Source organism: Genypterus blacodes, unplaced genomic scaffold (genome assembly GCF_046128005.1).
Source record: "Genypterus blacodes isolate CSIRO-AG114 ecotype Tasmania unplaced genomic scaffold, CSIRO-AGI_Gbla_v1 ptg000037l_1, whole genome shotgun sequence".
NCBI classification, from domain to species: Eukaryota; Metazoa; Chordata; class Actinopteri; order Ophidiiformes; family Ophidiidae; genus Genypterus; species Genypterus blacodes.
Window position 1 is genome coordinate 464,245 of NW_027466850.1, and position 26,900 is coordinate 491,144.

Genomic DNA, 26,900 nt, shown 5'->3' on the forward strand with positions numbered 1-26,900 from the left:
TTCTGCAGACGTTCCCAGAGTCGTCCATGGCGCTTGAACCACATTTTGAGAACCCGCTGTGCTGACTGAGCTGATTCCTTTCAGAGTCCAAACATTAAGTAAATAACATTAGATCATTATGTATAAACTCTGTGGCATATTAGTTGTGAGTGTGTCTGAATGATGGAAGTTTCAGAGATTGTGTAAATGTCTTATATCAGGATTATCCCGTGGTGACTTCCTCTTCCTGTCGTCTCACTGCAGAGATAGTCTCCCTTCACTGGCCAGCTACAGAGACAGCAGAGGGACAAATGTATATTAACATCATTTCCCCATTGTGGCGGCGTTCAGATCTGCAGCTGTATTCTCTCACTTACAGCCATGTCGGACTTGACTGCTTGTAACTGGTAGAAGACTCTGCCTCCTTCCTCTGGACACACGGTCTTCAGCTCCTCCCTGCTCATCCCCAGCAGCATGGAGCCGCTCAGCACGCCGAAACAGCGCACGGTGCTGCCAGACGCACAGAATATCAATATGTCATCAATCAATACACCCATTCTAGCAAGATCTACAATGGGGCAAATGCAAAACTATCTGAATCTAAAATGGAATCTAATGTTTGTGTGTGCTTACATTTTACTGAAGCCTTTGTCCTCCAGCCAGGCTTTGACCTCTGCAGGCTTGGACTTCCTGGTCAGGACAGGAGAGCCACTGATTTGCTAAAGAGAGAGAGAATTTCACAATCTTTTTTTGCAGTCAGTAAATAGAATAATAGATTTGCAAAAGAGTGTTTTTAAATGAATGTTTTTCTGTTTTTTGAGTGACTGGTTAAGTTAAATCAAGGGCTGATATCTTTGTCAACTTGTCTGTTATCTCAATTTTGGTTGAATCTTTAATGCTTGTGTGTGTGTGAGTGTGTGTGCATGTGTGAGTGCCACCTCCTCATCAGCTTCTTGGTCCTGAGCCTCCAGGACATTATTGGGCACGAAGCCTTCCTCCCCTTGGCTGTTCCTCACTTTCCACCACTGCTTGGACGTGTCCAGCAGCTGTGAATGCACACAGAGCAACAGAGCAACCATGAGGTGTGATGGGACCTAGTTGCTGCTGCTAAGTCGTGTTTTGGTTTCGCTCTGACTTGCCTCCACGATCTCTCCCTTGCTGATGGTGAGCTCTCTGGGGTTCCTCGCTACAAAGTCGTACAAAACACATATGTGTTTGGGCTCTGAATCACCGGAGCTGACAAACACCAAACATACCAGAGATATTAATAAACCTTCATGTTATGAACATCTACACTGAGTTGTATTTAATCTCCTTGTTCATACCGTGAGGAAAATGCTGTTGGTCTCCATCGGGCTGAGGTCTACACACAAAAAGAGTTAATTATGATTATTTTATCTTAGTTTTTAGTTTTAAATAGGTTAGTATTAGTACAGCGGGAAAATACTTCATTACATCTAAACCTTGTCCATTTTAAATCTTTGTTAAAGGTAAACAGTCATTCATAAATGTGTAGCTTAGATAGTAAACTTGAGCATCAAAGTGTTCAGGTTCAGTGTTCAGGCTCACATCTCACCAAACTCCATCTGTGTGTTTGTGTGTGTGATGTGGCTATTTGCCTGCTTTGGTGCTGATTGCTGCCCTCTTGTGGTTTCTTGGTGTTCAGGCTCTGCAGTGACCTCAGGGGCCTGCCAACCATCCGAGAACTTCAGAGTGAAGGATGGGATGTCCTCATCATCCTCTGGCCATTTGGTGCTGTGAACATATCAGTGTGAACGTCACATCGTGTACATTAAGTCTGTTTATCAGCAGTAAGAGAGATGCAGGGAACAGTGTCAAGGGTGTCAAGGGGACTGAAATACTATGAGGTACAAGTGGAAGGTCAGGTGAGGTCACTGCTCACTGTCCCACCTGGGGATGTTCCAAGCGTCTCCCAGACTTTGCCACAGCTGATCCTCCTCAGCAGACGCCTCCTCACTCAAAAGACGGAAACACTGGGGCGTCAGCAGTGGCGCAACGACGGACGGAGGCAGATCCTCCGGACAGTGAGACACCACCTGGTGAGGAAACATGAGCCCACACCATTTACATCCTGAAGCAAACACAAGTACACAAACTGACAGATTAACAATAAGTGATGGTAATGTGACTGAAAGAGGAACATGTTTAAGGGTCGGTGCTTAAAGGAACATATCCATCTATTTCTATTCTCCCTTCACTGCTATGCACACTGAGTGACAACAAAAAGGTTCTTTTCTTTTCTTTTGTTTGTTTTGCAAAGTCTAATGCAAAGTATTTGGGGCATTCGGGCCTGAGGATGAATCTTCCTGGATTAATCAACAACAACAACAACAACACAATGTATCATACAAAATTTGAAAATCCAGATATTTGTGCTTAATGTTTTCAGAAGGACTTACAAATGCTAAAGAGGAGAAAAGGCAGTGGACAAAGTCCGGAGCGCTGGGATTATCAATCTTTCCGTTCAACTCTCCCTGCCAGAATGAAGATTCCCATTAATAACATCAACACAGTGAGAATAGATGAAGGACTGTTGCACTTATTGATTACAGCTGTGATGATGGTGAGTAAACAAACCAGAAGGTTGAAGCCACACTTGATCTTCTGGAGACATGTTGTGAACTCTTCCACAGAGGGCATCCCCTTCATGGCTACAACACAACAACACATGTTCCTTTAAAAACATTCAATCTGTCATTACGTTACTTTGAAATGTATTGGATTCATCTCATCACTTTACATTTGTTCTTCTTCTTTTTCTTCTTTTTCTTTCCACCTTTAGCTTCTGCTGCAGCCACTCCGCCCATAAAGATTTCCAGGTCGTTGATGATGTGATTCAAGGTGTCCTGTAAACACGTCTCACCTTTATCCATGAACACACACACACACCCTCCAATCCCATTCGTCCATTCCCACATGAATCTCTTTTCTCCCTTGAATATAAAAAAGGACACTGACCACTTTCCTTTGCAGCTCTGTGTATACTTGAGGAGGAGACGGCGGCTCTTCTTCAGTGATGGACGGTGGTGGCAAAGGCACTGACATCTCCTCCTGATGTGCAGAGAAATCATCATCATCGTCTATACCTGCAACCAAAGATGAAGGAAAAGGAGGTTTGATATGATTTTGACTGCATATTTCACAAATGATGCTGTGTGCGCTGTGGCTGCCTCACTGTAGTCTGGAGACATCCGCTGGGACGTTGAGTCGACTGCCGGCTCCTGCTCTTTACCCTGAAGGTTTCTAATCATCTCACGTCCACCAGATGTTGCGACACTGCTGCTTTAAAAGACACAAGAGACGTTTGAAGGAAATTCAGTGAAGCTGCAGGTCCAGATTGTGAGCTGAGTGATTGAAGGTTGGTACCTGATGCTGGACTCATGCGGCATGCGTGAAAGTGCTCTGGTCAGGTCCTTCTGAACGTAATCTGCCTATAAACAACAACAACAACGACTAAATCAATCACTCATTTGTGTGATTTGAGTGTTGTGCAGCTTGAACTGGGCTCTTCCTCACCCTGACGTCGTCACACTGAAACAAGAAAACGTTGGTGGTGCGTTTCCTGCCATGCCGGACAATGACCACCAGCAGGGAGTCGTACGTTTCACCATCCATCACGGCCTGGAGCTCCAGGATGTCGCTGAGAGCCAGAACCTCCAGCTCCTCCTACACGTTCCACACAGAGGGAGAGGAAACACGGGGCGTCACAGTAAGATGCTTGCTTGCGGTCGATACAGAGATCTGATTGGCTGTGATGGAACCTTGCTTTCGATGTCCTTGAGCAGCAGGTTTCCCCCTTTGACCTCCAGCAGCATGTTCTGAGCCCAGACGCGGCCCATCCCTTCCAGCAGCTTCAGACGCTCCACGCAGTCAGACACGCTGTTCACCTCCTTCCCATCCAGCTCACACGTGAACAGGTGCTGCAGAGGAGGTACGTTCATAAACACAAACACATCATGACATCACATCATTCAGGATGTAGAACAATAAGAGATGTGGATGATACCTCCACTCTGTACTGGAAACTGTTCATCATCTTGTTTATGGATGTTGCGTACTCCTTCCTCTGCACTGTTGGAACACATTTACATTCATTAATCAAATGAACAGAGCAGCTGCGTTGATTGCTTATACGTTGGAGTTTGAACTCACTGTAAATCAGCTTAGCGCTGGGCCTCGACAGACCTGACGTCTGTGACGACGCCTCGTCCATTAAAGAAAAAGCACTAACACACAACACACAACACACAGGTCATGGGAATGAATGAGTGAATCAATAAATCAGGCTCTTCACTGATCAGGGCAACATTGATCACACAGCATCACAGCATGTATGTGTGTGTGATTATGTGCGTATATATTTGCTTTTATAGCTACTTCACACCCGATTACACACTTAGACTGGATGGATCCGGCATAGCTGCTGGAGTCGTTTCCGAATGGACTGTTGCTCCTGAACATCTCTGTAAGTGACACACCTGCATGATGTAATGGAACACATACACATACACACACACAGCAAGAATGCCTCATGTCACAGATATGAGATGACTCATCATTGAGATCGTCTGGGGAAACAACCCAGTGGCAGAAATCTGTCAATCATTCATTTTTAATGTAACACTTGCAGTCTTTACTCAAAGCTGTTTGATTGATATGTAAACTTGTAAGAAAAGTAACCTTACTAAAACTAATCAGACATCAAATAGAGACGCCCTCTGGATCCATATGAATTAGCAGCACTGAAGTAATAAATGAGTAGAGTTTAAATATTAACTTGTCATGGTGAAGCCCAGGAGCAGATAAACGCTGATGAATCAGCTTTATTGTGTCATTAAACTATTTTAAACTTTATAAATAGACTCACTTATGTAACAAATATAAGTTAAATATGAATAAATGACACCTTTTGGTTCATGTAATAAATGAACCTGAATTTAAGTGGAAATGTGTGTAAAGTTTAAAAATAGTTCAACAAGAATAACACATTGAATTCACTTTCATCTTATTTAATCTGATTTTATTCATCTATTTAAATGTAAATAAGCATCATTTTATTATATTAATGTTACTTTTAAAGCGATCATAGTTTGTTGTATTGATTTACTTCGCCGGACAGTTAGCAACACTTCAGTACAGATTACAAAGAGAGCAAAATCATATCCAGGTTACCATGGAGACGTCAGCTCTTACCTTTGATGTTAAGTAGTTGAATCTTTTCCTTCTATATGTTTGATTTTCCTTCTTCTTTAACATACAGACGACTCATTTTCTACGCGTGTGTGTCAGTCCACGGATAAATACAGACAAGGAGACTTCCGCATAACGGAGATGAGCAAAGTCCACAGTGACAGGCGACACACAGGTGGACAGGTGTGTGTGTGTGTCTGTGTGTGTGTGAGGCCTTCAGTGTGGCATCCCTCCTGAGCAAAGGTCAGGCAGATACGGAGGAAACCACCTCAGCCTGGATGAGTTAAAAGCATTCCAGGACTTTAAACAGGATACAGATACTTTACTTACTTAATTTATTATATTTAAGTATCATTTCCTTTCTATTGTACTTTGTTAATCTATGGCCTGCTACACTAATACTAATAATAATAGCTTTAAAAATTAATTAATTGACTTTTTTTTTATTATTGGTATTATAATTACTAATAATAATGTGTAGTATGCAGTAATACTATTACAAGTAACACAATAAAATAAAAATAAATAATAATAGCAGTATTCAGTCCATTATATTGGTATATATTTAAACAGTATATTGGTTTGCTCCGATATTGGACCAAACCACTATACCTCACTTCTCTACTTCTTATATATCTGCAGTTGTTTGAGTCCGCCAGCAGAGGGCACTGATGTTCCGCCAGCGGGTTCAGAAGGTGAAGTAGGTCAGCAGAGATGTTTGCTTTGTTTGCCTGCTTGTTTGCCGATTGTCTCGTTCAGCCTTTGCGAAACAACAAGCTGAGACAACAAACACCGTCTCTTTATGTCCGTATCTCTTTACGAAAGTAAGTTAGGGCGAATAAGTCACAAATCCAAAGTCATATCTGCATTTTTATTTGATAACATAAACAAGACAATCACAAAGTAAATACACTGACATCTAACCAGCCATAACACACATTACAGAACGCATCCGTACAGTTCAATGTTAGTTAAATAGTGTTACTGCCTGGATACAACAAAAGCTATAAAAAAAATGCTAGCTATCCTACTGTAAATACCAATAGAAGAGTAAAAACGCTAACCACTACAAAATGGCTAACTTGTGGGAAACATTTGGCAAGAAGGTTTGAGAAGTCTCACACTGGGCAGGGACAAACACAAACTGAGAGCTGAGAAGACAAAGGGCATCATGCACCATTTTGCGAATAACAGAAATGAGGAATGTAGTAAGCTGTGAGCGGTTTGGGGTAAAGATGGCACACGGGGTTAATGTCTGTAACTTATTAACACGGCGAGCAGGACTTTGGCCCGAGCAGGAGCCAAATCTGTCTACCGGTGAAGACAACCTTCAAAGGTGACTTCTATGTACAACAAAAAGCAAATCAGGTCAAAGTACGAGAGAAAAGCTGAAATTGTGTGAATCCTAAATTGTACAAACCCTAAATACGATTACACATAAGTACTTCTTTGCTAACTGTAACTCAGATTGGCGGTGTGTGTGCGTACTGAGCGTCCGCGGGCGTCTTCACTGCGACTGCAGGGCCTGGGCGATGTTAAGGCCTGAGCCGGGGGGCAGAGGCCAGCTGTCCTGGCCCTGGTGGGTCTGTAGGAGGCAGTAGAGCTGCTTGAGGTGGGTCACTATGTTGTCCTTGATATCTGGGATTGAAATCTGCAGACGCACGCTGCCGCTGTCGAAGGATCGCGTGCTGTCTCCGGAAAACATCTCGCTTATCATACGCGCCACCACTGGAATGATCTGGAGGACAGGGACGGGAACAGGGACAGGGACAGGGATAGGACCAGTGAGGCGCAGCAGAAAAAGAAACGTGGCTCCAAATCTACAAAGGTTGATTAAACATGTTGGAGGACCATCTACTCTCCTTACCTGCACCATGATGAGCTTCCTCTCCCTGGGTCTTCCATCAGGCCACTCCTCTCCAAAGCACAAGTTGATTTCAAAGTCGGGGGGGCTCTGCGTCTGTCCACGCTGGTGGGAGATCACACCTGCACAGTTGGAGCTCGTTACAGAACCGAGCTGTTATCAAGATCAACCTTCTTCTTTAAAGCACGAATTTGACTTACCAGTGAGGAAAGACTCCAGGCAGAACAGTTTGATCTTCCTCTGCCGCTCTATGAGGTTGGGAGCGGTGGGATTGGGGGCGCAGGGGCCAGACCAGTAGACCTTACACTGGCAGAGACGGATGGCGTAAATGTCGTGACCGTTGACCTCTAAGATGAGACCGCGGTCCATCACGTCCAGCAGGCGGTTGGTGAAGATCCTCTGCTTGTCGTTGGTGATGTGCTCCGTGGTCGGGAAGCGTAACTGTTCCAGGTTCACCGGGCCGAACAGCTCCTCCTGGTTGACCATGGGGCCCAGGTCCCCGTAGAACAACCTGCAGCCCTGGGGGTTGCTGACCGTTATCGTGGGACACATCTCCTTTCCCCGGTACTGAAACTGCACCTCCAGGTCGGTCACTGAGGTCGGCAACAAACACACACACACGCGTATGACGAAAGGATCGAGCCGATACATCCCCCCCCCCCCCCTTGCCGGGCTGCCGTACTTACTCGGAAGAGAGCTGATCCACGTTTCCGGCGAGGCAAACATGGCTTCCGCTATGGGTTGGGGATGCATGGACGCGTCGGGCAGAGGCGGGGGAGGCATCACACTCATGGGTGTGGGCAGCATCTCCATCTCTACAGGCTCCTCCTTAGGCCAGACTTTGTTAGGCTCCTCTTTAGGCCACACCTCCACCGAAGGGGGACAGCTGGGAGGCTGCATGGACGACTCAGAGCCCAGGGGCGACCACATGATGAGAGGGGAAGGACTCATGCCTGAAAGAGGGCAGAGAGAGAGGAAGTTACAAATCAGTTTTTTTGATTCACTCCTTAGGCACAAACGTATGAGGAGAAGCCATTGACCATTGGAGGAGGGATATGGAGGAAGAGACTCTGGAGTATCTGGAATGTCTTCCTCTGCTCCTTCATCCTCATAAGGAGTCCAAGAGCCTGCATCTGAGGAGCCTGTGAGGGGAGAAACAGAGAAAATCAATCAAAGATCTCAGTTATCTTTGAGTTTGTCTTCTTCTTCTTCCATTTGTCACCACTGCCCTGTTACCTTGGTTACTGAGGGGTAGTGGGATGTCGCAGACGTCGTAAATCTTCAGCGGGTTCATGGGGACCTCTTTGGTGCCGTCGTAGACGAGGTTGAATTCTCGGCTTTTGTTCAGGGCGCATCGGAGCTGAGCTTTCCATTTGGCCGGGTCCGGCTCGTCGATTCCCTCCTGGAACTTTCCCGTCTCCACCGCCCACGCCTGCAAGACGGAACCGCAAAGAGACGGTGAGGTCAATAGGTCAACACGCCAACGGGCCTTTCAGATTCTTATCAGACAGGAAAGGAATCGAGAGATGGGTTGATCTGCATCCTCCAGTGTATGCACCTTGAAGATGGTGTCCTCGTCCTCGTGTTGCGGTGTGTGACGCGTTGCATGTTTCCATGGAATCCTGAAGCGCAAGCCGTTACGGTCGATCCACTCCAGGCCAGAGTATCGCCCGCTGTCCACCTGAGCTACCAACCAGGGCTTGAGGCGCACACGACGCGGAGTGACCGACATTCTAACTTCCAGGAAACACACACACACACACACACACACACACACACACACACACACACAGAGGACGAAGCTTCATTTAAAAGATTGTACATTTTATGTCTCGTATGCTGAATGTGCAGATTTAAATGTTTTAACTTTTAACACATAATTCCATCTGAGCTTGTTTCTGATTGGTGGCACAGTGAAACAGAGTTTCTCAAAGGGGAAAATCTGAGAAAAATGACTTATTTGTGTTTCTGCAATAAAGGTGAAAGCATGGACATCACTGCAAGAGACATCAGATTCCAAATTAGTGATTAATGATTGATTATTTTTACTATTCAAGCCAGACTTTGATATTTCCCGAGGAACACAAGGTGATAACTTGTAACGTGTATTTAAAATTAAGGAGCATGTTACTTTGGATATCAGAGTGCACATTCCCAGCCGATATTACACCGAAATTCCTGCGGGATTTTCCAAACATTGAACACACACCGAGCAACGCAAACAACCGTGGAACAAACAGCTCGGTGATTCCGCCTCAGAGTCTGCAGCTGCTACGTCTAATTGTAAATTAACAACCGAAGCGTAAAATCCATTTACCTCACGGAATACACAGAAAGTCAAGTGTGTGTGTGTGTGTGTGTGTGTGTGTGTGTGTGTTTGTGTGAGTGAGCGGTGTAGTCTGATACCTGTGGAACCAGGAAGTAGGTCAGGTCCTTTCCCGATGGCCGACACACTCACACACACCGCGGGATCAGGAGGCTCTAGGCCCGTCTGACCCCTCTGCGGATCCGCGTCTCCCCCTCCAATCTACGGCTTCGATCTTCCCGGCGAAGCGGCTCGGTGAGAATGAAAGGCAAAGTTCCACCTCGGACAAGTTTGCCGTGTCGATGTGTTTCGGTTCTCTCGCTCCGGTCCGTCCTCTTCCTCACCGAAACTCAGGTACGCGGGTGACGTCACTCCGTTGACACACCTTTTCTCAGCAGCTGGAGATTAAGTGACTTTTTCCTTACAGCGTTTGTACCTGTCAGACTGAAGGGAAAGCGCCATATGTTTTTATTTAATTCATTTAGTTTAGGTATTTAAAAACTTGGAGCGAGTTCACCTCATATTACACGTCATGTTGCGTTTGAGGACTTATTTGAGTGATTGAGTGAGGAACAGTGAGTGGTGTTGCGTTCAGGGTTAAATGACACAGGGCAGCAGGACGTTGGGATGATGAGCCTGACAACAACAAGCCACTCCCTGAAACCGCTCACGGCTCTTTGTCCATCGGTATAGTCCACACACACACACACACACACACACACACACACACACACACACACACTGTAACTTTTATTTGGACCCAAAACTCTGAAATATTTGATTGTACAGTATCATAAAGGGCACCTTTACTTTCAAAGACTGATCACCCAAAGCAGCTTCTCAGGGTCATGTGATGGGCAGATGGTTGTAAACTTTCTAATCTATTTAATTGAACGTTTTTGATTTCTCAATCTCAATTTGTATACACAGGCATCGGTCTATACTTGAAACTATTTAATTACAAACCATTTATGGGTTAGGGTTAGGGGATATGTTATCAGCATCAATGTCTGCATTTAAATTTACATAATCAGAGTGTAGTATTACTCTGATTATTGGCATCAGTTTATTACTCATTTAAGGCAGCAGTGGTTATTGTGGCAGCCTGTGTGCTTTCTATAGGACAAACTTTAATATTAAGATAGTGACAATGGAGAAATGAGTCACAGTTTCAATTGTTTATTTTCAAACATACAGTACTTTGTTACAGTGAATCTACTTTACATCAGTGTAGTAGGCAGTGCGTCACATCTAACATCAAAGTATAAAACAGATTTCAGCTTGAACATATAAAGTTTAACAGCTACGTTTGCGACAATAATGGCACTTAACATGGAGGAGGATGAGAAGTAAACCAGTGTGTCCAACAGAGTCCAGCAGAATCAGCAACAACACCCTAATGCACCTCAACTATAGAAGGGTAGGAGCCTCCTCTACTGGATTTTTACATTACATTTTTGTGTTTTTTTAATTATTTCAATACTGAAAGCTGAAATTAAAAAGACATTTCATCATAAAGCACAGACATCATAGGTTTTGTCTCCTCACGCCTCCTGTTTGTCTTTGTAAATCCTTAACAATGTGCCGACTGCTTTCATCTACATTTCAGAAGACCTCGTCTGCAGCATTGTTCATTCAGTCTTCATTCATCGTCTCCTGACAAACATTTATGACCGGTATGTGATCGGCCTTGACCCTGGTTTGCATAACCTAGTGGAGAAGGCTAAAGTCCATCAGTTTGTCAGGATGCTGCTTCTTGGAAAAAGCTCAGCAATGTAGACGTGGTCAGAGTCCTGCAGAGTCGTTTTCCTGAACACTGGTTGGTGTGAATCTGAGAGTCAGACTTAGTTTTTGCTCAACATCACCTCTCCTTGAATTTTTTCAACAATGTGTGTTAGGTCCAAACACTCGGTTAGAGTCTTCTGCAGCATTTCGTCGTTCTGAACCCCCTCCATAAACTCTTCGTAGGACAGCTGACCTGGATACACACACACATACACACACAGAGGTTACTGATTAGAATAATGTAGATGTTAGATGACTTATATTTAGTGTCTCCTACTTTGAAATGGAAGTCTTGGTGAAATGAAGTAGAAGTGCCAACAATGATATAGAGAGGATATGATAACACCAGTAAATCTTGAATATTTGCAGGAGATTAACCCAGAGTGTAAATTTGCCTTGCATCTTAAAATTGGAATGTATATTAATGGAACCTATTGATTCATGTTTTGTATAGAGTTGATCTGTTACGCTGCTACATTATTGATTCTTGTCACATTTGTGTTTAGATTGGAAAATAAAACCTAAAAACAAATATTCTGCCTCTGTAATAATCGTTTATGATTTCTAATATACTGTTTAGATTTCAGGCCTCTTACCGTCTCCGTTGATGTCAATCTTGTCGAACACCATGTTGGCAAAGTCTTCAGCCGACATCTCGTGAGTACTTCCATTGATCGCACGGATGGACTACGACACACAAACACAAGAGCTCACATGTATGGATGAAGGCTGACTGTGATCTTTCTTTAACCAGTAGAGGTCAGCTAAGTGCTCTGCTTTCATAACTGTGCCCTCAGACAGCAGTGGGCTGAGCAGGTTGTATCAGGACAGTACTCCTCTAAGTCTCTCACTAAGCCATTGATGTGACATGACAACTCATGCGCACCTTAATTATCAGCAGTAGTTCATCACGGTCAATGCAGCCGCTCCCGTCCATATCGTAGAGTTTGAAGTACCAGCGTAGCTTCTGCTGCACTCCACCTTTGAGAACCAGGCTCAGAGCTGCTACATACTCCATGAAATCAATAAAACCGTCCTGCAGAGGAACACAACACAACATTGTCATCAGTGGAGCAGTGGAGAAAAAAAAATACATTTTTGCATCAGCATAAAAGTCAACAATCACAAATCAGTCTTCACGTGGGCGTCTTACTCACTCATCTGCTTAATATGTCTGTACTTCCTTACTGCCAAAAGGGAACAAAATCTTCCTATCTGTCTCTTACAAAGATATAATTGATATCTATAAATAATCTAGTCTTAGTTAGATGCCCTTAGATGTAAAACATGTATTTTCATAATTTTAGCCTCATATACTATGGGAGAGAATATCTAGTCCTGTGTGGTTTTGTTTGTGTAACCAGGTTGACCCTGTCTTGTGTCAGGTTGTGGGTCAGTTGGGTAAGCAGAGTTCCTGCATTAAGCCCCCGACTCTAATAGGCTAAAATCTGCTCAAACAGAAATAACACGCTCAACTTTCCTGTGGCACCAGCTGACACTGATGCACACACACGTTTGAAACACTAAAATAAACAATGTGTAAGATCACTTTTGTATTATAAATATATCCTCTTCATCAGCTTCTTGTCTCTCAAATGAAAGGGTCCTCTTATGATAATGATTATGTTTTTATGTGTAGTAGAAGTAGACCTTATCGGTACTCTTATTGGTGTGAGTATGGCTGTAGGTATGGCAACGGCTGTATTAGTAGAATTAGCATAGGCGATCTACCTACAAATAAATACATTAAGTTTTACATTACACAATACATTATATCTATTTTAATGTATAAACATATTGCAGATTGTGAATGTACTTACACTGTTCATGTCAAACGTTGAAAACATGCTCTTCACATAGGTATCTGATGACTCTGACAGGTTACTGAGGCCAAAGAACTTCTTGAATTCGTAGAAAGTGAGCAGTCCGGAGGGGCACTCGGTCATAAACTTCCTGTACCACTGATGACTCTCACACGCTTGTAGTTTCTCCACATTCACCGCGTTACAGTTTCCCATGTCTGCTTCTCAAAGTGAAAAAAAAATTCAAAAATCCTAATAAAAATCATAGCAAACATTTAGTCCATCCAGGCAGCATGCAGTCATTTAACGTATGCATGCTTAACGTGTTTGCAAGCAGCAGGATTGTGTGGCTGTTTTAACCAATCATCTTGTCCATGTCAAAAGCTAATCCACTTTGCTCGCAAGCAACGTCTTAAGTCATTTAAGAGACCTAAGAGCAGAAATGTTGTACATGCCTATGGACAGGTAGGCGTCAGCTGTCAAAAACATTCATATCAAACATCCCAGGCAGGCTTTTCATCTCAACTCTCTCTAATGCAGTTTTTATAATCATGTCTACTCTAAATTAAACTCTGAACTCTGAGACTTCACTGGATCACACGCCCACCTTCTCCCCTTTAGGGTCAGATGTTAATGGGTTTGTTCCCTCTGCAGGTTGTTGACATTGTTTCCAATGTACTGTCACCGTCTCAGATTTGTGACGCTGCATGGGAGTCAAATCTGACCTGAACACAACAGCAAAGAGTTCAGTGACACCTCGGGCAACAGTTAAGGTAAACATTCCCCCCACCCAAAAAAAAGGTAATGTAGAAAAAAAGGAACTAACCAGCAAACAAATAGCATCAACCAGCAACAAGTATTGTGCGTTTTTCAGCCTTTTTGAATCAAATGGTGTGACATTTTTAACAAAGATCTGACCCCAAATATGAGGCAATATCCATAAACCCGTTCCTTTAAGTCTGCACAGTGCCGTGGTCAGGGATGGCCCAGCTTACCCTAGTTTGACTGAAGCAAATGACAGTCACTGGGTTGCTTTAGCCCCTCTTAAGGCTCCTCCATCTGCTCACACTTCCATTCAGCATCCATCCTGCCTGAATGACCCTGTTGCTCCCCACACCTAGAACTTGTTGTCGCCATCAGAGACCACCGGAGTGTGTAGACGTGGGCTACATCACCAGGAAATAAACATCAAAATGGATTTTACCAGAACAGATTGATCATTATCAAACAGAAACTTCTAGCTGTTTCCTTGTAAATGAAACTGGAGTTTCAAGTTCTGATTCATGTTTACTGCGCCCTCTATAACAGTTTCTCAGAAAATTTCATACCACTCTACAAATCTCTCAGATAAGCATATGATTTTTATTGTTACCCGATTATTACTGAGATATTCTGCCACATTGTCGTACCTTGAACTGCCCACCTATAACAAAAACAAACTCTAAAACATCTGTAGCTATAGGATACAGAATTGAAGTGCTACTAAAATATCTATTATCTTGAAATGCACAGTTATTTTTGTAATATCATCTCCATGATTACAGACACTATAACACTGGGTCAAATATCCAACTGTACTTTCATTTCCTTGGCTCCTCCCAAAGATAAACATCGATTCTTAGCTATGCAGTGATATAATCTTTCTTCTCAGTGTTTGTAAATGCAGAATGTAAATCGTCTTCTTCCTTCTAATCTTTATTTTTTGGGGGAATTTTCAGGTTAGGGATTGTGGCTTATGTTTCATGAGACCACACAGTAAGTAAGTAACCAAATAAATTGTATATACACTTACTAAATTCATTTAATTACAGCAAATGAATGCAAATATACTGCTGTTCTTTCATGATATCCTGGATAGAGTGTGTCGCCATGTCTGTGCACTTTCTGTGCACTGTATAAAGCATTAAAGGTTCTTGCCAGCACATTCTTAACATTTCACTAATCATCAGTCAGCATAGTGAATTCCTCACAAAAGACAGAGGAGCAGGACGGACCAGTCTGGTTTGTCTCTGGGACTGCTACGGTTTAGGTGCGACAGACACTTGACAGACATACAGCGTCTCTCGCCAAGAGGGCAAAGAGACTGACCAAATAAGAGAACACAGAGTTATGTCATTCAAAATAATGACTGAAAACATTATCATATTCTGTGAACCTATTTCATGTTACATTTAAGAGCAATGATCTAATAAGTCAATGCTTTGTTTATTAAATCATTATTTTTAAGGTTCCTAGATCTGTTTTTATCTTCCTGCAAAGTGTAAACAACCACATTAACTTCTTGTAATCCACGTCTGTGAAGGAAAAGTGTTGTGTGTGTGTGGGCGTTGTGGTGGGGTTGCCCAGGGGTCAGAGGTCAGGGTGTTAATAGGTTAGTTAGTCTTGATCCTCTTTAGGCCCTTCATCTTCATCTCTATTGTTATCCTGCTTACATGGGTCACATGTTCAAGACCCAACCCCTGACGCTGATTTAAAAAAGACATAATTACTAACTGCTCAGCCTGTTTTACTCTGATGTGAGGTGTCAATAGAATGCGTGACACATGGCTGATACACTGAGGCGTCACCGCCATAGTTGTAATTGTTTCATTTTCACAATTCTGTATCATTACAAATGCTCATGTCACATGTTTCACACATTTTTCACCTAATTATCGTCTGACTTCCAGGTTTAAACCAAAACATTTACATTTTCAGACCCAAATCCAGCATTTATCAGTTGAAGATGCTGTGTTTTTAACCCAGGTTGTCCCGGTGATGACGCAGCCATTTTAGTTTTTTAAGCACACGCATTAAGGGTTTTCTCTCGCACTCTCTCATGCCCACGTACACGCGGATTAGGTGTGTGTAGGAATGTCGGGTGTGTGTGTCTGTCTCTGTGTGTGAGTTCGCTGGGAGGCCTCACCTGTGGGAGTAGAACACAGGGAGGCTCAGTAAAAGGGGAGGAGGAGGCGGGCTCACCTCCATTTTCTCCCCGGCGAAGTTTTCAATAAAAAAAATCACCTATACCTGGCGGCGCACCTGTCGCGACCAGGAGCCAGAAGCTAAACTCACCTCGCCTCCATTTCGCCCCGGGATCGAATTAAGAACGCGGCAGGAAATGTGTCATTGACCCCGACTCGAACCGTCGAACCGTCCGTTAATCTTTACATTACACAGTGAGTCACCATGAAGAAGGGGACGCTGAATTTATTGGGTCGGAAGAACCCGTCTCTCTTCGACACCGGGACCAAGATGACGGACATGGGTGAGTTCCATATGGGGCTGTTAGCGAAGAATAGGAGGTTTAAATTTGAATAACGCGACCTTTGCACCCGCTGAAGTCGACATGAACCGTGGAGAAGAAGTGTTAATGCTATTTTGCATGAAGCTCCAGTTGTATTGTGACTTTTGTAAACACTTAAAGGTCTTTTTGGTGATTTTGTTACCCACACTCGCGTTGAAATCATTATAGAAATCTCGACACTGTTTGCTTTTGTACGTGTTCAGGTGATGACAGGCGACAGATGTCAACAAGTGAAAGGATAAAGTTTGTCTAATCTTTAAAAAAAAGTTGTTTTAACGTTATTGTCCATTCAAGGTAAATGTTGATGACCTTGTGCACGCTTACTTCACGGATTCGCGAGTTTGTCCTCGCGTGTCCTCAGTGTGTGGACGCAACAACCTAGAGAGCAAACTAATCTACACCCTAAAATAATAATAGGCTAGGTAAAACAGGTAAAAATAGGTTTTAATCTACAGTATATGTCTGCTTACATTCACACACATACAGTATATGGGTGTAGTTACGATTTAAGTGAATATAAGTGAATATATAACGACAAAGACAATGAAATGATGTCAAGAGGTGTTTCAGGAAGACTAATAAGAGTGAAAGCACAACAAAGGATATCTCATTCTTTGTTTGTCTTGATTTAGTTTCGATCATCTAACTGTAATACTCAAATATCTCAATTTGTTTATGTGCTTTTATTTTAGTGATAGGATTGTAACAATCATACATTCATTGTTCAAATTCACGTAACCTGAATTCAATCTACCCTCTACATTATTATATTTATGTAAATCATTTGCTGCCTACTGTCCGTCTGTCCCCTGTGGTTGATGAGGGCAGGAAACACAAACCGCTGACATGCAAAGCTGTCAGAAAGCAAAATAAGTATTTGTTTATTCAAATCGGACATAATGGGGAGACAAATAATTTGGCTAGACTTTGGTAAAGATCACAGGTGCTGATGCCGTAGTCTTCATCAGTTACGTTGTTTTGATAGGAGCGATGTCGTCTGCTGTACCTCATAGGGACAAAAGCAATGAAAATGAATAAATACAGGAAATGATCAGGAAATGTCCTTGTTTATAACTGAATGGAAGTGTGTGATTGTTGTTTTTGCTTAGCCCCTACCTGAAAAGCATTAACTATAGACGGCTGACTGAGGATTCAGACTAAGTGCCTTTCGCTGACAACTTCCTTTCATCAGTCACTTCACGGACAGCAGCTTGACTGACATGGGAATGAAAGGCAAAGGGACACACAAGCTCAGCTTTCTCCTTCTGTCAACCTGCTGACTTCTGTTACCGTTGCGACTGTTCATGTGTTCAGTATCTAAAGATGAATGAAGGATTTATGTTACGTTGATTTACTGTGTGCTATTTGACTTTGTGTCACCTCAGGGCTTTATTTCAAATGTTACCTTTGACCTGAAAACAGGTTTGACATCAAAACCATGAGATCATCATTGTTTGGTCTTTTCACTTTTAACCTTAACGAATGACATAAATAATGTTCCCAATGTTTCCCAATGTTAACGCTCATTGTTCTCCAATGTTTACACTTCAAAAAGTGCAAACGTCAAGAAACCAAATCCATTCAAGTCCTTACTTAGCTGTCATGTTATTCCAGTTAGATTAATTCAATTTTCCAACTCTATTTGCAGTGATAAAGCGTATTTGTCACCATGGTGAAATAAACCCAAGTATCTTCAGTTGCACATAATGGTTTTGTTGTCAGCAACAGCAGTAGGAGAACACATTACATCATCCGGTCCAGGAACTACTACCAAACCACTGAAGTGTGTGTAACATTACCTGCACAGTGATTAGAATGTACACGTTTACCTGCGTAAGGAACAATAGACAGTGAGTCTCTTGGCAATGCAGAAGCTCATTGACTGTCTGGGTTAAAAGTCAGTGTCAGAAATGCAGTTAGTGTTTGAATTTTAACTTTTAAGGTCACTTGTTGGTATTTTTGTTTCCTTATTTGTGGGGTTTTGAGAGTTTCACTAAAAGACAACCTTCCTCTCCTCCCTCCTCAGATAACGTGGAGCTTGTCCTGGGCTCAACAGCCTTCCCCGAATCAGGGACGGCCAGTGTGAGGGCCAGACCCACAGTCAAGCACCACATTGTAAGTAACTTCCTCCTTCCTTCCTCCTTTGATTACTTCCCAAATGATGAATCACGACAATAATAATAATAATATAGTAACAGAGGGTTGCGTTGCCATGTGCAGTGTGAAACGGAAGAGGAAGTGATCAACCTGTAAATACAGTGTGTGTGTCTCAAAAAGCGAGAATCAATGACAGTTTACAACAGTGTTACACATCATCAACCGTATCGGCAGGTAAGATGAGATCATATGCAACAAGTTACAGCAGAAATAGATTATAGGAAAACAATGCTGTTGTATTGATCACATATTGTAAGTGAAGGCTCTGTGGAGAACAAGGTCATCTTGTACACACACCTCTGGAGTAAGAGTGTCTGTGCATCTGTCAGGGTTCCTATCAGACACTTTCGGGCACAGATCTAAATTCCTAGGTCATCTCTGCTGTGGCACACACACACACACACACACACACACACACACACACACCTCAGTGTTTGGGAGTGTTTGTGTGTTACTGAGGCTGTGGCATGTTTTGGATGCACCACACCCAGCTGCACATGGGCAGGACAGCAGCCTCACTGTCCTGCCTGGCATGAAAGTGACTCATTGCAAAGGGAACAAAGAGGCCAAATCAAACTGGATCCGACCCCAGCCAGGCGACACGCCCAGCGCTCGGCTCAGCACTCTGTCATGATTTGCCAAAGGCCTAATTAACTGATACGCCATTAGCAGTAAATGGAAGTAATGTCTAAACGAAGTGATCAAGCTCCACGTTACATGGCGCTGCTTGTTAGCTTGTAAAGTGACACAGTGTCACAGCTGGAACGACTTTCTGTCCTTCTGAAGGGCAGCGGCCCTGTGGAGTGTTTGAGGCCCGTGTTGAGTCAACAGTCTGTGTTTATTTTAAGCCGCGATGAGAACAAATCTGTCTTTCCCACTCGTCGCCACGCACGCACCCAAACACGCGTCGCAGCGGCGTGCCGTGCCCAGTTTGATACAAGACAATGAGGTGAATATGAGGTGTCGCCTGTGATTCAGAGTGAGCGCCTCATGAGTAAAGAATGCTCCAACACGGAAACAAGATGACACTTACATTATCGTAATGCACATCTTGCGCCATCGCTTGAACTCTTTATGGATGGTTGTCACATACAATGCATAGTTTCGTCACAATCCCAAGAACCTGCCTGGTGTAAGAGGAGATGAAAGGGAAAGGGGCTGAGGTTTCTGTTCTATAGGTGTAATTATTCAATCTGGAACATTTCTAAGAACATTTAGAGCTTCAGAGGGTAAGAACTGGTTTGTTCACTCACAAAAAAATCCTTTTCTCAAACTCAGGAGCAGTAAGTTGATATGATATTGCCGCTGCCCTCTTCCTCACAGCCGGCCTGACCCGTATTTTCTCCTCCTCAGCCCTCGTCTTACAGTTTCCAAGGATTCGCTGTCCCGACGCCAAAAGTCCCCATCCTCCCCCCTTTCAATGGGCTCAGCACCAACGGCTCAGGTGAGACCTCCACCCTTTCACCGCTGCCCTTCGCTTAGATTACTGCTGATGGATCGCAGTCTTAAGCATACAATCCAAAGTGGCCATAAAGGGTTAAAAACAATGCAGCAGGTAAATGTTTGTCCAGGCGATTGCGCAACACGTCCAAGCTGACATACCAGACTGTGAGCATGTTTCCTTGACTGGGAGTGCTCAGTCATTACTTCATTACTAACAAGCAATGAAATATATTTTATTTATATTATAATCCTCTTCAGGCAATATGTGTTTCCTAGACTTATAGGAGGACGAAGATGAAGATGCTGGTCTGTAAATTAAGTATTAAAGTGGTTTATAATCATGGCAGCCAGTTTGTCTTCTCCTTCCTGCAGTGCTGTAATCCTGTAATGAGCTGCAACCAAACTTCACTCTCTCTCCTTTTCTCTTTAACAGCCAGCGGATACACGTCCAATGGATCTTCCTCACCTGTGCCTGTCCCCGTTCCTCCTCCTCCTCCCTTGATGGCTCCGCCCCCTCCGCCCAGTTTTGTCCCTCCCCCACCAGACTTCATGGGTGACCTGAACGACCTTCAGCCGCCCTCCATGCACGCTCCAAAGCCACCTCCACGGCCGCTCGAGGAGGAGGATCTGAGCGCCCTCAAACCCCCGCCCATGACGCCGCCGAAGCCTCCCTCTTCTTCCTCTTCTTCTACCATCTCCGCCTTGTCCTCGCCCATTCCTAGCCCAGCAGAAACCTTTGTCCCTGATCGTCCCAAATTTGCCCCGCCGCCACCGCCCCCCAACGAAAAGCAGAACAAGACTCTGAAGACCCCGCCTCCAAAACCCATGAGGCTGTCCTCCATGTCCAGCTTTGAGTCTCCCCCAGCCACTCCTACCCCTGTTACCCCCCAGCGGACTTCCACCTTCAACCCGCAAAACACTGCAAAGCTTTACAATGTCCCGACCACTACCTTCCTGGGTGGAAGTGTGGACAATGAGGCAAGACCCAAGCAGATGTTACTCATGGAAGATTCCGGGTCTGTTAAATCAGCCCCCGCGTCTGCCCAGGTTGACGGCAAACCTCCACCTGTGGTTCCACAATCCAAACCAGTCCGTAGAAACCTCTCGATCGATCTACAGGAGCCCAAGGAGAACTTACAGACTATTCAGCCGCCTCAGGGTCCCGTCCCAACCAGGGACGCCAAAGCAAACAAACTACTCCAGGAAATATTACTGGAGAAAGAGAACAACGTGGCGATGAAGTCAGAGGACAACCAGAGCTCAGCAGAAGGATCCCCGAGTCAGAGCCGCAGCTTCAGCCCTTTATTAGATCGTAAACTACACAACCTGAAGAGCAGTGAGATGAGCGGGGCGCGGGACGGACCTGCAACGTCCCCCCTGGCTCTTCTAATGGCAGCTAAGAATAGAGACAAGCACAGATCTCTGCCCCGGGAAGACACCGCCCACAACGGCAAGACGTCCAGCTCCAGCATCCACCACAGCAACTCCAGTCCCAATTCCTTTGTCGTCACCCCAAAGTCCAGCTCGTCCACTTTAATATCGAGTCAAGACGTAGGACAACAAAGCCCAGCGTCTGCGGGTCCGATGGAACGTAGACAGATATCTCAGAGTCCAGATCCACAAGTCAGGAGTCCAGCGCCGGTCAGGGATGAGACGCCATCGACCCGGTTCAGCACAGACGCAAGTGTTCGCAATGTAGCGAGTCCGCCTGACAGAGAAGAGCCCAGTATGCCGTTACTCCCCCCTCCGCCAGAGTTTGACGATTTTGATGGATTTATGGAGCCTCCGCCTTCTATGCCTCCACCTGAGCCTCCCAGGAAGAAGGCCCCAGCATCTCCAGCCCCCAGTCCTCCAGCTCCAGCTCCAGCTCCAGCTCCAGCTCCAGCTCCAGCTCCAGCTCCAGCTCCAGCTCCAGCTCCAGTACCCTCTTCTCTGTTAAAACCTAAACCCCCGACGCCTCCCAAGCTCCCATCTCCCGTCATGACAACCAGACCAAAGTTGGCGATCCAGACCAAGCCCAAAGTGCCGCCTGCTCAGCCCTCGCCCGCGCTTTCCTCCAGTCAGTCCACGCTCCTCAGCATCCTACAGAAGAAGATGATGGAGATGGACCACAAAATGGGCTCGTCGAAGGAGTCCGAGTCCGCCTCCGACGACTGGGGATCCCCCTTGTCCGACGAGGAGACGCCCCGGTTTCCCGCCATTCGGAAACCTACTCCGCAGAGTAACAGCTACTCGGGGGTTAACAACAAGACGCCGAGCCTGAACATGAGCGAACTGGAGAACAAAGTTGCCAAAAAATACCAGGGGATGTCCTCAACTAAAGTGCCTACCAGGTAAGAATGTGACGCCTCCATTGTTTGAGAACATATCCTCTGTTTCAGCCCAAACCTTTACCTTCAACATCAAAACTATATTCTTCTTTCTGTTTTCAGCAATGGACAGCAGTCGTCAAATCCGTTCGGTATGACGTTTACAGTCCGGCCCGGGACCAAGAACCCCATCACACTCGTCAGTAGAGGAGATTCCACATGAGAGGTTCAAACAAAGCCAATTACCCCGTTTAGCCCAACACGGATCGCGCGATTGTGTAAAGGAGCTGTGTGTGCGTTGAACAATAGAGCACTTTGATCGTCCCACAGGGTAATTATCGCCTTATTCTATCAAAACAAGGGAGTCTGAATGTATTGATGTACGTCTGAAGAACACAAAGTGCAATTCTCGACAGGTTTCAGTATAGAAACATATCGCCTTATAGAAACATTTTGCCTTATTGACCAAAGCTTATTCAGTCTGAAAGCCCAAATGAGTTCATGTCTTACAAAGGTTATTAAAAGCTGTAAACTGTATCCGGTGAGTTAAGAGCATAAAAGGTAAAATGCATGGATGGTGCATTCATGCCTCTCATGCTGTTACATGCACATTTATGTAAGTTCCTTTGGTCGTAAGAGACAAAGTTAATATTTAACTGGAGAGTGTCCATGTGCGTGTTAGACGACGTGGAGCTCTAAGTGGGACTGTTCACTTATTTATTGATTGATGAAGTGGATTGATCTGTTATGAAGGATGTTCTGCTGCAGGAGAGGTTTTTGCTGTGTATAGATGAACGTGTGTAAAGTTAAGTGAGATGTGTGTGATGTACATGTGTCCAGAGTTGTGTAAGTATATATAGGAAATAGACTAAATGTTTTAAATGCCAATGTAAGCTAAGCTGCAGGATAGGAAATGTGTAAGCTTCATCAGCCAGCAGAATAAATCCAGACAGTCAAGTGTTTTCAAAATAATACTGTTTGTGTGTTGACTGTGTTTAAACTGAGAACAAAAACAAACTCAATTCATTGAAATGTCCAAACGCTGTTGCCATTACAACATGAAGTCATCTTTAATGTAAAACGATACAATATACTGCAGGTGTATAGTTTGAAATGAAGCTACGCGTCAGACATGATCAAACGCCGTGTGTGTAATCTGGAGTGCTGCACCACGACAACTTCAATCCATGTAGATTAAACTTCCAACTTTACACTCCTCAAAAACAGAGGTAAAGTTACAGAACTTAACATTTTACTATCGGGTGTGCTGCTGGGCTCTAAGAGGAGGAGGGGGGAGCGCCTGCTTCTGGACAAACGGTGTGGTGAAGCACGAGGTGGTCCCAGCCCACAGTGGTGAGGGTGTTGGAGCCGCCTTTGAGCCAACACACACCTTTGACGAAGTCCTGGTGTCGCCGATCTCGATGTCTACAGAAAGAACAACAGGTCAGATTTTTGATGCAAACAACAAAAGCCGTTTAGGTATTAAATTTCTTTTTTTTTTTAAGTATATCGCCTTACAATTCTCTCATTTCAGAGTTCAGAACGGCAAGGGAGCAGTCGTCGCTAACGGAGGCCAGCAGGGCGGCGCTGTGACGGACAGAAACAAGTTGTAAGTCAAAGAGCACTGAGGTAAGACTGCTGAAGCTTTGGCTGAGAATCGACGTTCACCTGTGCGTAGAGAAGGCGAGTGCGTTCACTCTGCGGCTGTGCACCTTCTCTGTCTGTGTCGGCTGCGTTCCCTGGAAATCCTTGACGATCACTCGACCCTGCTCGTCACCTGAGAGACACACACACACACACACAGACACACACGCTTACAACCCGAACACTGTCAAACTCACGCGTGTCATTTAATCAGCGATCCGCCCTGAATCCTTACCGATTGCGATGGTGGTGCCGTGGTGAGGATGCCAAGCTGCAGTGGTCGGGCGGCAACTGGGGTCCAAATCTGAGACAGCAACACAGGCAGATATACAGAAAAGGAATAAATAATAAGAAACCGCTACACTAGATTGTAAAATTGAGATGTGTAAGTTTTGACTGGTTCACCCACCGATGCGTGAGGCTGGTTTGGCCGACTTCCTCCTGTCCCACAACAAGCAGCCGTCCTAAAGGAAGGAGGGAGACAAAGGACAGGAAGGGTTTGGACAAATAATTCTTCTTCTATGTTTTAATCATTGAGTTACTGTGTTCATAGCATTGCATCTTCAAACACACACCGTCCACAGCCCTGGCTACACACTGCTGACAAACACAATGTTGGGAAATGTTTTTAAAGCCATGGATTGATTTCTTACTTTCCCACAGGAGATGAAGAGAGACTCGTCTGTAGGACTGCAGACCACACAGCTGACCGGCTGGATGTGAGCTGGAGGAAGGATTGAGTTCAGATATTAGATGTGACTGCATATCAGATAAGACCACTGTTCATTTTAGATTACAGCCATCCAACATTGATATAGTTTTAGATTCGTAGAGTTATAATACATGACACTGCATTTTAATAAGTAACACAGAAAGGCCCTTTCAAGTCCTACAACATAAACATTAAGAGAGCAGTTCTGAGGTTCTCTTACCACTGTAGGTGGTGACGACCATCTCCTGACTGAGATCCCAGACTTTAATTCTGTAATGTAGAGAGGGAAAGTCATGTGATTTGACGAAAGTACACCTTTCTAACGTTGAACCTTTAGCTACACATGTATCTCCTGTATGTGCTGCTGTATATCAGTGCGTCTCACCCGCAGTCCATGCTGCCAGTGATGGCACCGCTGCCTCCAGAGACCGGGCTCACAGTCGTGACTATATGATCGTGTTCATGTTTGGTGAAGCGATTCATAAACAGGCGCTCATCCTCCGCCAGCTCCCAAAGCTCCAAGGCGCCTACAGGAGGACAAACAAACTTGATAAACAACTTTAAAGCCCAGAGTTTGCTTGATTTATGTCATTACACTCTTTATCTACTCACCGGAGTCAGATGCCACCATAACACCTTTCTCTGATAGCCACTTGACATCTGTGACCCCGGCCTCAGTCTGCACGCCGGCTTTGCAGAACCCCTCGTTGGGGGCCTGCTCGGGGTCGCTGTAGATCCAGATGGACCCCTGCCAGCTCCTGCCACTGAGGCTGGAGGCCCCGAGCAGCAAGGCGCCATCTGCAAGAGAGTCACTCAGTCAGCATCACAACACAGCGGGCTCCCCCTAATCTATGACATGCCTCAGTGTGTACATTTTGTAAGGTGTAACTGATAACTTGTTGACTCTTAAAGCGGCAGCACGTGTTACCTGCTCTGTACTGGGCCGAGCACAGGTGCTTCTCCATGCATGCCGGCGCGTTAGGGGGGATGTTCCACGGGTTCTCCTTCACCATGTTACCCTGCACTGCACTTTGCATCCAGACAATGCGGGCCGGGTTTTAGCGTGATTTCTACGAGGCGATCGGGACGATAGTTGGGTTTTTAATTAAGACACCCGACGCAGGTGGTGTATCGTTAAATATGATAATGAACCCTGAAGAGTGAAGACAAGCCACTGAATGAAGAACGAGCGGGTAAACAGTAGGACCGTCACATGGAGCCGATGAACGAACGCAAGAGCTTCCGGATCCGGGTCGCATTGTGTTCTTCTTCTGGGAAATTGGTGGCCTGCAAACGAGCTTTAGAGCTCTATGTCGCTACCTATTGGGCCGGAGTGTGCACCGCTGTCTTGACATTATGGTTAGTGGATTTTAGTCGTCTTTCTAGCGAGGTGGTTTAGAAATAGAGACATTGACAGCATCTCTCCCATCTCCATCATCTAAAAGGTTTCCAAGTCGTTCGGTTCTATCTGTTTTTCGTCGATGTTGTACAGCAGCGGCTATCTTTATGGTCGTACACTGCCATCTGTCGGACGTACTTGTGAATTGCGTCTTTAAGCGTTCTTCGTGCTTTACGTACATACAGTATATATGAACAGGATTTGAACGCACGTCTCAAGCTGGCACGTTGCCGCCACACTACATGTCAGGTGTTGTTTTCTTTACATGTATGTGTTTATACTGTAGGACGAGAATGTCCAACGATTATGACAGAGGAAACTCATATAAAGATGCAGTTTTTCCCCCTCTCTCGTATGGAGCAAAGAATCCCCGAAATCGCCCGTCATTTTAGACAAATTAAACAAAAACCAAGTGAAAATCAAAAATCTGTGTATTTTGTCTTTTATAAACCACTAACAGGTGAGTAGAAATCCGTGTGTTGACATACATTACGTTGAAATAAGCACCAGTGAGTTTTTACTTCACTCCTTTTCCTCATGACAGTGATGGTGGCAAATCTATACTCTGATTTATGCCTACATACATTATTATATTGTTTATATTATACAATACAATGCGATACAAAGCAAAGAGATATAAGTCATTGTTGGCGTGCGATTATTCTGATTCAGGAGGAAATACAAAGGTATTTATGGTGACAAGGAGGTCTAACCAAGTTTGAAATGCAATTCAGATGTAAAACAGGAAAACTGTCAGTGTGTCAAAATATCATAGGACATTAATTTTGTAGGTTACATTTTATTTCGTTGAATGTACACATATTTGTAAGATTAAACAAGTCAGGTCATGTCAGAATTAAATGGCAACTGTTGATCAGAGGAAGAGGAGAATAAACACTTATACATACATAAGTCATTCCGCACATACCCATGGTAAGCGTAAAAGCTTTTATTTTGAAAATATCAACGGACACTTACGGACATGGCCGCTACACTTTCGCTAA

General features: G+C 44.5%; 5 protein-coding genes across 10 annotated transcripts; 1 reads left to right on the forward strand and 4 right to left on the reverse strand.

Annotated features, from left to right (window-relative positions):
* Positions 1–5: 5 nt before the first annotated feature.
* Positions 6–5,360, reverse strand: eps8l3a (EPS8 signaling adaptor L3a). Its single transcript, XM_076147083.1, has 20 exons — positions 5,194–5,360; positions 4,397–4,478; positions 4,153–4,226; positions 4,007–4,071; positions 3,762–3,920; positions 3,517–3,666; positions 3,367–3,431; positions 3,176–3,282; positions 2,959–3,086; positions 2,741–2,846; positions 2,578–2,651; positions 2,400–2,474; positions 1,891–2,036; positions 1,599–1,734; positions 1,305–1,342; positions 1,119–1,215; positions 918–1,025; positions 613–698; positions 357–489; positions 6–267 (listed from the first exon to the last, which is right to left on the reverse strand). Exons 2-20 carry the CDS (start codon positions 4,459–4,461, stop codon positions 235–237), a joined length of 1,845 nt encoding a protein of 614 aa, XP_076003198.1. The 5' UTR covers positions 4,462–4,478; positions 5,194–5,360; the 3' UTR covers positions 6–234.
* A 687-nt stretch (positions 5,361–6,047) lies between these two features.
* Positions 6,048–9,706, reverse strand: irf6 (interferon regulatory factor 6). Of its 4 annotated transcripts, none has more exons than XM_076147399.1 (8): positions 9,461–9,706; positions 8,613–8,787; positions 8,291–8,486; positions 8,095–8,196; positions 7,741–8,007; positions 7,255–7,647; positions 7,058–7,176; positions 6,048–6,928 (listed from the first exon to the last, which is right to left on the reverse strand). In XM_076147399.1, exons 2-8 carry the CDS (start codon positions 8,784–8,786, stop codon positions 6,698–6,700), a joined length of 1,482 nt encoding a protein of 493 aa, XP_076003514.1. In that variant the 5' UTR covers position 8,787; positions 9,461–9,706; the 3' UTR covers positions 6,048–6,697. The 4 variants fall into 4 exon arrangements, with proteins under 4 accessions (XP_076003514.1, XP_076003513.1, XP_076003515.1 ...); XM_076147398.1 differs by having other exon boundaries at positions 8,613–8,791; XM_076147400.1 differs by lacking the exon at positions 9,461–9,706 and adding an exon at positions 9,372–9,448 and having other exon boundaries at positions 8,613–8,791.
* Positions 9,707–10,908: 1,202 nt separating this feature from the next.
* On the reverse strand, positions 10,909–16,084 carry guca1ab.2 (guanylate cyclase activator 1Ab.2). 3 transcript variants are annotated; one of them, XM_076147404.1, is made up of 7 exons: positions 16,001–16,084; positions 13,942–14,112; positions 13,554–13,671; positions 12,965–13,167; positions 12,031–12,180; positions 11,741–11,831; positions 10,909–11,337 (listed from the first exon to the last, which is right to left on the reverse strand). In XM_076147404.1, exons 4-7 carry the CDS (start codon positions 13,160–13,162, stop codon positions 11,204–11,206), a joined length of 573 nt encoding a protein of 190 aa, XP_076003519.1. In that variant the 5' UTR covers positions 13,163–13,167; positions 13,554–13,671; positions 13,942–14,112; positions 16,001–16,084; the 3' UTR covers positions 10,909–11,203. The 3 variants fall into 3 exon arrangements, with proteins under 3 accessions (XP_076003519.1, XP_076003518.1, XP_076003517.1); XM_076147403.1 differs by lacking the exon at positions 16,001–16,084 and adding an exon at positions 15,852–15,930 and having other exon boundaries at positions 12,965–13,164; XM_076147402.1 differs by lacking the exon at positions 16,001–16,084 and adding an exon at positions 15,852–15,930.
* Positions 16,053–23,113, forward strand: LOC142996412 (uncharacterized). Its single transcript, XM_076147396.1, has 5 exons — positions 16,053–16,193; positions 18,259–18,347; positions 19,743–19,833; positions 20,266–22,165; positions 22,265–23,113. The coding sequence occupies exons 1-5, from the start codon at positions 16,115–16,117 to the stop codon at positions 22,362–22,364; spliced, it is 2,259 nt and encodes a 752-aa protein (XP_076003511.1). The 5' UTR covers positions 16,053–16,114; the 3' UTR covers positions 22,365–23,113.
* A 73-nt stretch (positions 23,114–23,186) lies between these two features.
* On the reverse strand, positions 23,187–25,779 carry wdr77 (WD repeat domain 77). Its single transcript, XM_076147069.1, has 10 exons — positions 25,426–25,779; positions 25,110–25,295; positions 24,883–25,024; positions 24,718–24,767; positions 24,439–24,509; positions 24,195–24,249; positions 24,021–24,089; positions 23,810–23,918; positions 23,660–23,728; positions 23,187–23,566 (listed from the first exon to the last, which is right to left on the reverse strand). Exons 1-10 carry the CDS (start codon positions 25,532–25,534, stop codon positions 23,419–23,421), a joined length of 1,008 nt encoding a protein of 335 aa, XP_076003184.1. The 5' UTR covers positions 25,535–25,779; the 3' UTR covers positions 23,187–23,418.
* Between the last annotated feature and the right edge of the window lie 1,121 nt (positions 25,780–26,900).